Source organism: Heterodontus francisci, chromosome 33, assembly GCF_036365525.1.
Source record: "Heterodontus francisci isolate sHetFra1 chromosome 33, sHetFra1.hap1, whole genome shotgun sequence".
NCBI lineage: Eukaryota > Metazoa > Chordata > Chondrichthyes > Heterodontiformes > Heterodontidae > Heterodontus > Heterodontus francisci.
In genome coordinates this window covers 36469187-36482669 of record NC_090403.1, presented here as the reverse complement: position 1 = coordinate 36482669, position 13483 = coordinate 36469187, and the positions used below count along the sequence as shown (strand labels likewise).

The 13483-nt window shown below is 43.8% G+C and overlaps 1 protein-coding gene across 2 annotated transcripts in view; it reads right to left on the bottom strand.

Moving 5' to 3' along the window:
• itga3b (integrin, alpha 3b) overlaps positions 1–13483 on the bottom strand; it is a 171520-nt gene that overhangs the window by 64685 nt on the left and 93352 nt on the right. For both annotated transcript variants that reach the window (XM_068013302.1, XM_068013304.1), the window contains exons 6-7: positions 11321–11528; positions 6631–6824 (exon numbers count right to left, since the gene is read on the bottom strand). In XM_068013302.1, coding sequence (XP_067869403.1) covers positions 6631–6824; positions 11321–11528 — 402 coding nt within the window. The remainder of the gene's footprint in view (positions 1–6630; positions 6825–11320; positions 11529–13483) is intronic.

Genomic DNA, 13483 nt, shown 5'->3' with positions numbered 1-13483 from the left:
TTTGTCTCTATCTGCGTGTGTGTTCACCGCGTATGCATGCTAGCGTGGTCGCGTTACATATTTGTAGTCATTAACCAGATTAGAATTTAAGATTAATAAACTTCCACCTTTCTTATTTAAATCTAAGGAAACCTGTTTGATTTCTTCGCCTTACAATTGGAGCAGTGAACAAGGATTCAGTAAGGGGGAGCTAAAAACAGTGTTTCTAAAATTAAACCCTATTGACGGTTAAACCAGGCAAAGGCTGAGAGGGAACCCTAGACCTCTTCTCGCCTGGTCAGAACAACGCACACTGTATATGCTGAAATATATATTCTAAAAAAACTAAAGACTGAAAGGTATTGCTGGTCAGCTGTACATAAGAAACAGATAAGACATGTAACTCATTAAATTGCTGAAAGAACTGGGAAGCTTCAACTGTTTTGTGCTGCTGACGTGCAAAGTGGGCAGTGTCCAAAGCACTATAGCATAGGCTGTTAGAAGGCCTGTTAACCTTCTATTTCTCACATGAGGCAGAAGATTCTCTTGCTCCCAGCGCAGAATCTTGCTTAATGGGAAATTGGGCATGGTCTCACCAGGGCCAATTTGTGATGTTTCCCATTTCCTAGCCATTAAAATTAACGCCTGGAAAATTGACGGTGTCATGGATCAGGCAATCTGATCTTTGCAGCTGATTCTCTCCTCATCTCTGCTTGTACTACATGAAACCTAGGCTGCAAGAAACACCTTGCAGCTTTGGGGCTTGTAACAAAACAATGACTCTGTTTATAATAAACAGGTTAACAAGTTAATTATGCATAATACACAAAGGAAATATTCCCACATGGAGCATTAATGCCCCACAGCAAGATGCTGAATAAGCTGGAAAATATGGGAGAGGAAATGGGTAATGCTTCTTTTCCACACCTGCTCAGTGGGAGACCATTACCTATTCCCCACCCCCAACCCCCCATCCCCGCTCTACAGGAGATGATTACCCCCTCACCCCTGGTCTGCATGAGACTATTACCCCTTCATTCCCACACTGCAGGAAACTATTACCCCTTCGCTCCCACACTATAGGAGACTTTCACCCAAACAGCAGCTCCAGTGTAGTGTAGAAGTCAGTCAGTAGCATTTCTTACAGTACCCTGTTAACTGGACAGACTGAACAGTACAACTATGTGGAAAATTACACTTCAAATAATCAAACACCACACACAACATGCACGCACACAAGTGAAGAACAAGCCACCTGACCAAACACACTTCTTCATTAACAATATTGCAATGCAACCAAGTGCAAAGACAGCACTAAACAGACACTAGATGGAGTCATCATGCTGAAAAAAGTTAGATGTACATTTTTAAAGAAGGTAACACTGCAGAAGATATATAAAGAATAAGCGATAGGAAAAGACACTCCTTGAGGCAGTAGGTATGTATTTGCAGACATGGCTACCCAGCCTGTGTCCTCTGTGCAATATTACATGTTTACAGCTGATGTGAGAGTTGCATTTCCCACTAGAAATACTCAGGATAAACAAAGGCAATGCCACCCAGTATTTTAAACAAATGATGCAATTGACAATACATTGGCACTCCAATGCAGTACTGAGGGACTTCCACATTGCCATCCTTTGGCAGATATGTCAAACTAAGGTTCAATCTGCCTGTTCAGGTGGCTTCTGTGAATATTAAGATTGCATGGTACTATTCTTAGAACAGGGAGTTTTCTTGGCCAACATTCTTCCTTAAACCAATAACACCAAAAGAACAAACAGATTAACCAATGAACTTCATTCTTTTCTGTGGGACATTGTTGGTATAGAATAGATGCTACATCTATACAAGAACAGTTATTGAACTTCACCAGTAATTCCTTACATGTGATATGATGTTAGAACATCGCAAAGCCTAAGGCCCTGTATAAAATGATGTGTAATAGTCTCTTCACTTCTTTCAACTTCTAACTCCATTTCCATCTAACTCTTCACAAATGTCACACTTATTTTCATTGTGGTGACCATGTCTCTGTGTCCAACTCTTTCTCCAGGACTCTCAGAGCTGAGGTCCAACATGCTTCTAACCTCAGGATATATTGGCAGGAAAACCCAAGTGTCATGTTTTGTGGTTTTGTAGTAGATATCTGACTATAATTCAGCATCATTGACCACTTCCACAACTGGACCTCATATATCTTTTCTCCCATTATCTAGGTAACTGTTGAGAATAATCAGGATCGAACAGAGAATCCTTGCTACTATATGCTGGCTTACTGGAATGTATCATACATTGCCATGTGATTACTCTCGTCTTTGATAGGCAGACCAAATATTCATTTTATCAGGCCATGAAACAGGATGTAAACCAACTATTTCTCTCTCAACAGACATTGAAAATTATGTTCACTTTATACAACTGCCATGGATTCAAACTGGCCCAGTTTGTCCACTGGTTACAAGTCATAAACTGACTTTTGGACAAGTTCAAATCACCCACCATAAACCTGGAACTGGAAACTGCTGGTCATAGATTCACTTGTGCAAAGGGCTATAACAAATCATTGATCCTGCCTCTACACACAAACCTAAACCAGGTCTTCATTCCAGATACAGGTAGCACCCCATCCACCACCTTCAACATTCACTCCTTCATCACTGACGCACAGTGGCAGCAGTGTGCACCATCTGCAAGATGCACTGCAGCAACTCACCAAGGCTCCTTCGACAGCACCTTCCAAACCCATGGCCTCGACTACCTAGAAGGACAAGGGCAGCAGATGCATGGGAACACCACCACCTGCAAGTTCCCCTCCAAGCCACACACCATCTTGACATGGAACTATATCGCCATTCCTTCACTGTCGCTGGGTCAAAAACCGGGAACTCCCTTCCTCCCAGCACTGTTGGTGTACCTACACCCAAAGGTTCAAGAAGGCAGCCTCACCACCACCTTCTCAAGGGCAATTGGGGATGGGCAATAAATGCTTGCTAGCGACGCCCACATCCCATGAACAAATACAAAAGAAATCACTACCACAGCATGTAAATCATCTGGGATGTTTTGAAACTTAATGAGATGGTTTGTTTTACTGATTTGCACCAAATAGTGGGAGACACGCCCACACTCATATGCTAACTGTAGATACACCAAGGACTTGCACATCATGTGCACAGATGTACATCTCTACCTTGTCCGAAGGTGTTAATTTTAGCCAGACCGCAATGTAAATTCCCTCAGCTCACAGGAAACAGTTAAGAATAACTGATTCTAACCCTGTGTGTGTGTTCTGTAGCCAACAGTAAAGAATCTAAAAATCCCTAGAGAAGGGAGAGGGCCTATGCCAAAGAAAGTTAAGTTTCTTCTGAATAGAGAGAGAGCAAAAAAGGGGAGAGAGACGCAAGGGAACGAGAACAAAAAAGGGGGAAAGAGCAAGAGCGGGGGAGGGGGGGCGGGAAGAAGAGAGCGAGAGAGAGAGAGAGAGAGAGAGAGAGAGTGAGCGAGGTAGGATGAGGATGAGAGAGTGAGCAAGGGGAGGAGAGGGTGAGGGAGGGGGTAGAGAGAGAGTGTGAGGAGGGAGAGAAAAAGAGGCAGGGGAGAAAAAGGGAGGAGGAGAGAGCAAGGGAAGAGAGCAAGGAGGGGAGAAGAGCGCGATGCGGGGGGAGAACATGAGGAGGGGAAGAGAAGGGTAGGAGTGAAGGGGAGCAATAGAAAGAGGGAGCAAGAGAGGAGTGAGAGTGAGAAAGCAAACAAAGAAAGAGAAGGAAAGAGAAAAAAAATGAGGGGAGAGAGAGAGAGAGAGGAGGGGTAGGGGGAGGGGGATCCTCATCATAAATTCATATTCAAAACAAATAGATGCTTATGTGATACAAGGCTGTACTGGCCTCACAATGGGACAGTGTTAACAGGGCTGTACCAGTATCACAATGGGGACAGTGTTAACAGGGCTGTAGCAGTATCACAATGGGGGCGGTGTTAACAGGGCAGTACCGGTATCACAATGGGGGTGGTGTTAACAGGGCTGTACTGGCCTCACAATGGGGGCGGTGTTAACAGGGCAGTACCGGTATCACAATGGGGGTGGTGTTAACAGGGCTGTACTGGCCTCACAATGGGGGCGGTGTTAACAGGGCAGTACCAGTATCACAATGGGGGCGGTGTTAACAGGGCTGTAGCAGTATCACAATGGGGGTGGTGTTAACAGGGCAGTACCGGTATCACAATGGGGGCGGTGTTAACAGGGCAGTACCGGTATCACAATGGGGGCGGTGTTAACAGGGCAGTACCAGTATCACAATGGGGGCGGTGTTAACAGGGCTGTAGCAGTATCACAATGGGGGTGGTGTTAACAGGGCAGTACCGGTATCACAATGGGGGCGGTGTTAACAGGGCAGTACCGGTATCACAATGGGGGCGGTGTTAACCGGGCAGTACCGGTAACACAATGGGGGCGGTGTTAACAGGGCTGTACATATATCACAATGGGGGCTGTGTTAACAGGGCAGTACCGGTAACACAATGGGGGCGGTGTTAACAGGGCCGTACTGGCCTCACAATGGGGGCGGTGTTAACAGGGCAGTACCGGTATCACAATGGGGACGGTGTTAACAGGGCTGTACCGGTATCACAATGGGGGAGGTGTTAACAGGGCTGTACTGGTATCACAACGGGGTCGCTTGTCTTACGGCCCCATTAGTACCAGCGATGTGGCTGGCTCCATTTTGAAAAGGGCCAGGCACCATGTGTCCAAAGCATTCGCCTGTTTCAGGTAATGGGCCCCTTTTAATATGAAAATCAGGGTCCTGTGATGTAAATAGGGCCCCAATTGCCATTTAGGTAAAAATTGGACAGAGCCTGCGTCGTGCGCGTTGCGATCAGTTCCACGAGCGATGAAACCGAAGAGTCCCGTCACAGTGCTGCATGATTTTTGTTGGCCTTGGAGGAGCAGGAGAGCTGGGGCATCAACATCGTGGCAGCTTCTTCACCACGGGAATGGGTGGCCAATCAGCCTGCTCTGCTGGTTGGTCATCCACAAATCAAATTTGACCTCAGTATCTCTATGGAATTGAAGGATTTCACAGGGGAATGTTGATATGCCGCTTATTATAGCATAGGCATAAAGTGGCTGCTACTTCATGCAAAGACTGAACAGATGATTTCAAGGTTCTATGGCTGAAGAGATCAATCAAAATATATATATCTTTTAGTGTCAGGAGCTCGAACCTTGAGAGGTTACAGTCCAAAGCAGGGCATGCGTTGTCAGTCAAGAAGGATGTGGTAAGAGATTAGCCATAAGCTATTAATGGTGATGTGCTGAAAAATCTAGAACATAATCCAATCAGGGTCAACTATTCTTTTCTAGCGAGTGCAATTGTCACTAAATGAGGTAAGACCCTAAAATTCTTGAAGGTCTGCTATCTTGGCACATGTGCAGTGAGTCAAAAAAAGGAAGTCTTTCATGGCCACCAGACACCTCAAAGCACTTTACAGCCAAATAAGTCGTTTTTCAAGTGTGGTCACTGTTGTAATGCAGAAAACACAGCAGTCAGTATACACAAAGCAAACTCCCACAAACAGCACTGTGACAATGACCAGATAATATGTTTTTTTGTGATGTTGATTGAGCAATAAATATTGGTCTGGACACCAGGGTTAAGTCCACTGCTCTTCTTCGAAAAAGTGTCATGGGGATGCCCTGTTAACATCACTCCCATGTAACATCTCAACCAAGAGATGGCGCTGCCAACAGTGCAGTGCTCCCTCAGTATTGCTCTGGAGTGTCAGCCATTGATTTTTGTGCTGAAGCCCAGAAGTGGTACTTGAACTTGGAATCTTGTAGCTCAGAGGTGAGAGTGCTACCACTGAGCCACAGCTGGCACTGTATTGAGAATGGAGCCCTCATCCATCTTCGCCTCAAGATGGAGATCCCGTCCCAAATTTCTGAGAGGCAGGGGCAAGTGCATCAACAGGACCTCAGTTACCACATAGGTAAAAATCAGACAGGGCATGCATCATGCATAGTGCGAACAGTTCCACAAGTGATAAAAATGAAGAGTCCCGTCACAGTGCTGAATTATTTTTGTGGGCCTTGGAGGAGCAAGAGCTGAACCACCAGCCACAATGGAAGAGTGGCGCCATCGCATAGATTGTTTGGAAGGAGACCGGGTGAGGCCTCGTAGAACATTGTCCTCTATGGGCCTTCTGCTCCCAGTGGAGCAAAGGGGAAGCTATGTGAAGGCATAAGTTCTGGTGAAGACTATGAAGGACATCCAGCCTATTCCTTGAATAACCCAGAAACTCCACAGACATGCTGCCTTAACATGGGGACATGGAGATAATCCACAGATATACCCTACTCCACTGGCATTTAAAGGGTCACAGATGGGCGAAACCTTGGCTGAACTAGGATCTGCCACTAAACTCTTGCCCACTCTGCCCAGGTGGAAATGAGGCTTTCTACCCTCTCCAGCTCCAGGAATTCTGCCCCTTTGAGTGTTTGAGACTTCAGAACCTAGCTTGTACAGTTTTAATCCCCAAAACTTTCTGGTGGGATTTGTAAGGACAATAAGTTGCATAAATACTGCAGATGTGGTGCAAGCATTTCATTATGATGTATTTCATTTTTAAATGGCTCATAAATCGTCTAACCTTGAAATCCATCTTGATTAATGTCTCCAATACTGCTGACTGCGTGACCAAACATTGAGCCCATTGAGCCATTTAACACCAGGTTGGGTTCCTCAGAGAACGTTCCCGCCTCATTCATGTAAATATACACAGCCCCACTGATCTCCTTCTTGTGGTGAAAGTAGTGAGGCGCCCCGACAATTAAGTCTTGCCAACTGTTTGGAAAAACAAAGCAAATTACTCCATTAAAAAAAGTTTCTACAAGGTAACATTATTAGATTATCATCTGGATAGGTTACTTATAGTTTAGCCCAGCACGAACAGAGTACAATATGGTCTGTTTATTTAATATGAAATAAATATAAAGTACTATGAGATTTAAATCCTCAATATTTCATTAAAGGGGATTTTACATGCTTATTTTCACTATACAAGTTGCTTGTGCTCAAAGCAGAATTTGACTACCCCAACTAATTTAGTTGGAAATTGAATGTCCTTTGTGAGCCATATAAATCAGAAAGATTCTTGGCTTGATCCCGAGCCTATGCTAACCTCAGCAGAGATGTTTAAAAAATATTCTTTTGTGGAACATGGCCAGCATTTATTGCCCATCTCTAACTACCCTTGAGAACTGAGTAGCTTTCTAGGCCATTTCAGAGGGCAGTTAAGAGTCAACCACATTGCTGTGGGTCTGGAGTCACATGTAGACCAGATCAGGTAAGGATGGCAGATTTCCCTAAAGGACATTAGTGAACCAGATGAGTTTTTTAAAGCAATTGATGATAATTTCATGTCACTATTTGGGCGGCACAGTGGCGCAGTGGTGAGCACCGCAGCCTCACAGCTCCAGTGACCCGGATTCAATTCTGGGTACTGCCTGTGTGGAGTTTGCAAGTTCTCCCTGTGTCTGCGTGGGTTTCCTCTGGGTGCTCCGGTTTCCTCCCACATGCCAAAGACTTGCAGGTTGATAGGTTAATTGGCCATTATAAATTGCCCCTAGTATAGGTAGATGGTAGGGAAATATAGGGACAGGTGGGGATGTGGTAGGAATATAGGATTAGTATAAATGGGTGGTTGATGGTCGGCACAGACTTGGTGGGCCGAAGGGCCTGTTTCAGTGCTGTATCTCTAAACTAAACTAAACTATTACTGACACTAGCTTTCAATTTCAGATTTATTAATTAATTGAATTTAAATTCCACCAGCTGCCATGGTGGGATTTGAACCCGTCCCCAGGGCCATTAGCCTGGGCCTCTAGATTACTAGTTCAGTGACATTACTATTATGCCACTGTCCACACCCCACCCCCTACCAAGAGGATGGCAGTTAGTCTCAAGTCCATGGGCTAAGGAAGGAAAAGTAATTAGCTAGGGTTTCAATTATTAATCACTGTGCAGTAGCCCCTGCTGCAACATAGTGTGTGGAGGGAGGTGTGCATGGGAGGGTTAAGTATGCATTTGGACATCAGACACAAACAGCGTAGAGCTTAGCTGTGGGCTACCTCCCATTGTAAAATCGTTGATGGACGCATTGTTAGTTTCAAACCCATGGAAGCACACACCTGCAAGATTCAGTGTCTTCAAGAATTGCATCTATCATGGCCCTAGGACATTTCAAACTGCTCCACGAGTGGGGAAATACTTTTGAAGAGTAGTCATTGCTACAATGTGGGGAAGGGGGGCAGCCAATTAGCACACAGTTAATGTTTGTGTCTTTTTTTTGTTTATCTCATTTTTTTTTTTGCTTTGTTTTTGGACAGCACCTGTTGAGGGTTCTGCCTATCCCCACTTACACCTCAAGATCCGTTGTTTGTTTATTTATTTATTTGTCCTATTACCATCTCCTTTTGACTTGTGTCATCATCCCTGTTGTCATGTAATCTCTCCTGCCTTCCATCTTATCTCAGACCTTCCCTTTTGCTCTTCCCCTGCACCCTCCACCTTTGCACTTGTTTAAAACCATCAGTTCTGATGTAAGGTCATTAAACCTCAAACGTTAACTCTGTTTCTCTCTCCACAGATGATGCCAGACCTGCTGAGTATTTCCAGCATTTTTTATTTTTGTTGCAGATTTCCAACATCCACAGTATTTTGCTTTTGGATTAGCACTGAGTAAGGTCCCTCAAACAGCGATGAGAAAGGATAGAAGAAAATAGGATAGGAAAAGAAAAAGCAACTCACTGAAGAATCGTCAAACTTTTCTAAAAGGTAAAATCATTATCAGAACCATCAAATGTTATGTACCATCTGATGCTGTGCTAGGAAGAAATCCAGCTACTATTACATTCCATTTACTGAGAATGCATTTTCTGCTGGTTAGTGGGGAAGATAGCAAAGTTACAAGTGTCTCATGCTCTGCTGCTGTACTGTACAACTTGACACAAATTAAGCTCATAAATTTTTTTTCATTCTTTGGAATTTGTTGTAAAAAATAAATTATGAAGTTGTAAGAAGAGCAAACCACTTAAAAAGAAAATGAGCAACAACCAAAATATAAATCAAACATGACTGAACGTGTTTATGAGACTGAGGCAGACACAATAAACAGACGCCAAAGTACAAAGACAGGAGAGTCTATTAGCCTCAACAATGACTTCGTCTGTGCTGCTAAAGTGCACTGAAGGTCAACAGGAATCTCCTCATCAAAGTTGTGAAGAACAATTTAAAGGACCTGATGAAAGGGTTACCTACTAATTGCTGTTATTGTAATAGGTCTTGTGTTTGGTGCAAGGTTTCTGCTCCTTATACAGAGTGCATACAAGAGAAAATTTTCCTCAATGGACATCTGCTGGGCGTCAGGACAGGTGCCGTGCACCCTAAAGTACATTGCGCCTGTAGAAAGGACAGCTGCCTGCATTTTCCAAACCTTGGATTATTTGCATGGCCCTGTTGAACTCCAAACAGAAGCATAGGCCACCCCTAGCTGGGCTCAGCATCTGTACATTGGCAGGGAGCAAACCTGCAAAGCTGCATGCTAGGCTGCCAAGAACAGCAGCAGAAACTAGAAGACCTCAAGTATTTAAAATTGGCCTGACAGAGGGGTCTTTATAGAAACTGTAACACTTGCACTTGCCGCATGTTCTTCAGTCTACCCCCTCCACTCTACTCACCATAGTCCCTCCAGTCTAGAGGGGTCAAGGAGCAGACTATTGCACCAATAATTCTCAAGCACTTGAACGCTGTGATATCCAATGAGCAAAGGTCCAGGAAAATAAAGGAAGCCAGGAATGCCCCCTCGCACCTCAATAATAACAAGGAAATTGTGCCGAATGCAGTTAGAGGCCTGGTTATGCCCATTGAGAAAGGAAATTCAGTGGCAGCATAATTTGCTGAAGATCTGATGTAATAGACCTTGACTCTTTTTCCTCTTCTGCTTTCCAAGGCGCAGGAAAGAGGAAAATCTCTCCTATAAAATGTTATAAAAAGGAATGACGGAGGAAGCATTGCCTTCTTTATTTAGCTGTAATATAAAGGGGCTATTCTGCAAATATTCATGTGTACACAGGACATTCAAATCATTATGAATTTTGGAATGTACAAATCATTGTTCCACATTGTTTCACTGCTGCACAGATTGAGGCAATAATATACTTAGTACAGGAAGCACCAGAACTCCAAATTCTAAAGCAATGCGTGCTCATGCATCCTGTACAAGTTATAAGATCATGACAACTGCGTTGCTCAGCTGCTGAACTTGTTAATTCCTGCAGTCCTCAGAGGTATTGTCTTTAGTTAAGCCCAATGTACAAGTCCAGTCAGAGGAATACATTTGCTCGTTTGGCTGCTGCGCGTAAATCACCAACATGTTGGACACTAACAGATGCTCCTTTGTTGATTGGCAAGCTTAAAATGGGGACAAACCTAATTCCCCCATTAAATCTGTTGTGCAAAATTAATATTTTAGTAGGATTAAACATAGTGCAACTGAGTGATAAAAATCATTAGATCACAGAGTACCTGAGTCTCAATTTCATGCTATTGATATTAAACTCTTACCTGAAATACGTGCACATAATGTGTTAGCCATTTTGAAGACTGCACAGTGAGAAGATTGTCCCTTTTTTCCTTGTTTTCCCAGTTAGGGCAGGAGTCACTTATGTGGCTTTAGCTTCTTCCTGATCTCACTTTTGCCCAGATTAAAATTTCACAGAGGACAAAATATCATGTTGGAGGCTGCCCTCAGATGTACGTGACCCTCTCCCACCCCCAATCTATCTGATCTGCCTACCCCCACCTCCAGCACCACTGCAGATCCATACAGAACAGTTCAGATCACTCCTCTGCTCCAACAGTCTGAAAATCACATTGCTGGTTTTCCTCCCTATGAGTTATTTTCTAATCAAAACTGTTTTTAAACAATATTTTCTTATATCTAACTATAATAAAGGAGCAGGTGCTCCCATTTATAAGCTTGGTGGATAGGTCACTGAATTCACCAATCTCACAGCTCTAGTTTAGTCTGAACTCTCTGATGGAAAGTCAAACGATCCTTGAGGAAATGGGTCAAGAAAGGCCAGCACCACAGGAGATACATTTACAAGGTTTTTCCCAGTGATTAACTGGTTTGGTCCTCTTTCTGCCTACTTCAGGGACATGGATCTGTTCACAGAATTCCCCGAGAAGGAAGAGCATCCCTTCATCACCATTCAAATGGTCATGGTAAAAAAGCTCATACACATGTCCAGCAGGTTTGAAAGCTCCGTGTTACCTACCTGTCATTGTCAAGATCAGCAGCAGCCACTGAACTCCCAAAATACGACCCTGTTTGACTTCCTGTTATAGTGTACTCTATATTCAGATCGTTTTCTTTGCTCTGTCCAAGAAGAAACACCGCTCCCGTGTGATTATAGCGGGGGCCTCCTGCCACGTAGCTGAACTGCTTGTCATGTGTTATCCTCTTTCCAGCAGTGAGTGAGTATCCTATGAGGAAAGTAAAAACTCAAGGTTAGCGATGAGAACATTGAGTAGGGTCTCCTGGCAAAGGCACTGAACAGCTAAACCTTACAGATCAGAAAGATTGCAAGTTCTGTGCCAAGTTAACTGATTTCAGCTGAGGCTTTATAACTAGCCTCAGTGCCTCTAGGGGAAGAAAGCCTACTTCAACAGCCAGGGTGTCGGTTCCCGATTGCTCTCCACCAATCCCTGCTGAAGCGCATGTGTTATGGACATTAGCTGAGCTTGACTGTGATGCTCCTGTAAGTTGAATAGTCTACCATGGCTCATTTTCTAGGGCCACACATGAAGAACAGCTACTTTGGCAAGGTAATGCAGGGCACCCATTAAGGAGGCAAAACATCAGCAGAGGGTAGAGGACAGAAAAATTATCCAAGAAAATGGAGAAGGAAAATGTACAAAACAAATTTTAAAGGATATTTGGATTTTTTCAAGGGAGAAATGCTGGAACTTTTCAAGGAGTTCAGTTTAGTTTAGTTTAGAGATACAGCACTGAAACAGGCCCTTCGGCCCACCGAGTCTGTGCCGACCATCAACCACCCATTTATACTAATCCTACACTAATCCCATATTCCTACCACATCCCCACCTGTCCCTATATTTCCCTACCACCTACCTATACTAGGGGCAATTTATAATGGCCAATTAACCTATCAACCTGCAAGTCTTTGGCATGTGGGAGGAAACCGGAGCACCCGGAGGAAACCCACGCAGACACAGGGAGAACTTGCAAACTCCACACAGGCAGTACCCAGAATTGAACCCGGGTCACTGGAGCTGTGAGGCTGCGGTGCTAACCACTGCGCCACTGTATCATTCAGAAATGATAAGCCATGGAAGAGGACTGAAAGCACAACTACCATGAATGACACAGAATATTCCCGATGGCTGGGGAGTCCAGAACCAGGGGTCACAGTCTCAGGATATGGGGTATGCCATTTAGAACCAAGATGAATAATTTCTTCACTCAGAGGGTGGTGAACCTGTGGAATTCTCTACCACAGAAGGCAGTGGAGGCCAGGTCATTAAATATATTCAAGAAGGAGATAGATATATTTCTTAATGCCAAAGGGATCAAGGGACATGGGGAAAAAGTGGGAACAGGGTACTGAATTAGACGATCAGCCATGGTCTTTTTTGAATGGCGGTGCAGGCCCGAAGGGCTGAATGGCCTACTCCTGCTCCTATTTTCTATGTTTCTAATATGTAACCTAGTTCAGACAGCCAAGGGTCATTTACCTCCTGACATTTTGAGTGGAGTAAACCACAAGTTACTTGATCAGATTTATACACATGTATGGTTTGCAAATTAATTACATTCAAGTTTTAAAAAAAACTTCTTGGACAATGTGCACTGGTTGTGACACTTGGAACCCAAAAGTGGCTAAAGTCCTTTCAATTCACAGGATGCACATACAAAATTGTTTTTGCCAAGGCAGCAGTGTTCGAACACATTGGACAAGCTTTCAGAAGATACATTTCTTCTTTCCTTGGCATAATTGTTTTTTGTGAGGTCAAGTATTGAAGGCTAGACAGACAGTCAACGTCCTTTATAAATGATGAGTGACACCTTCTGAACACAAGAGAGATATATCCTTTAAAAGCTCAGATGTAGTGTTCTCCATATAGTTCAAATACAAAAAAAGTTGTTTATTTTCGTTTTCTGTTCCATCTTTTTTTTTAGAAAAAAAGACAATTTGGGATGTGAAATTTTATCTTGCCACCAGCTGTCTCTTTGCCATAATGGCACTTCCTCTTTTCACTTGCCCTTCCGCACAAGAGCTGGCACACTGCACTTTGTGATCTGGGCAACCTTGGGCCCCAAACTACATTATGTATTCCTCCCAGCACCACAGAGAAAAATAAAAAGGGTTAAAATTGCTGTTCCCTTCTGTCAATTGTTAGCATGAACTACGAAATGT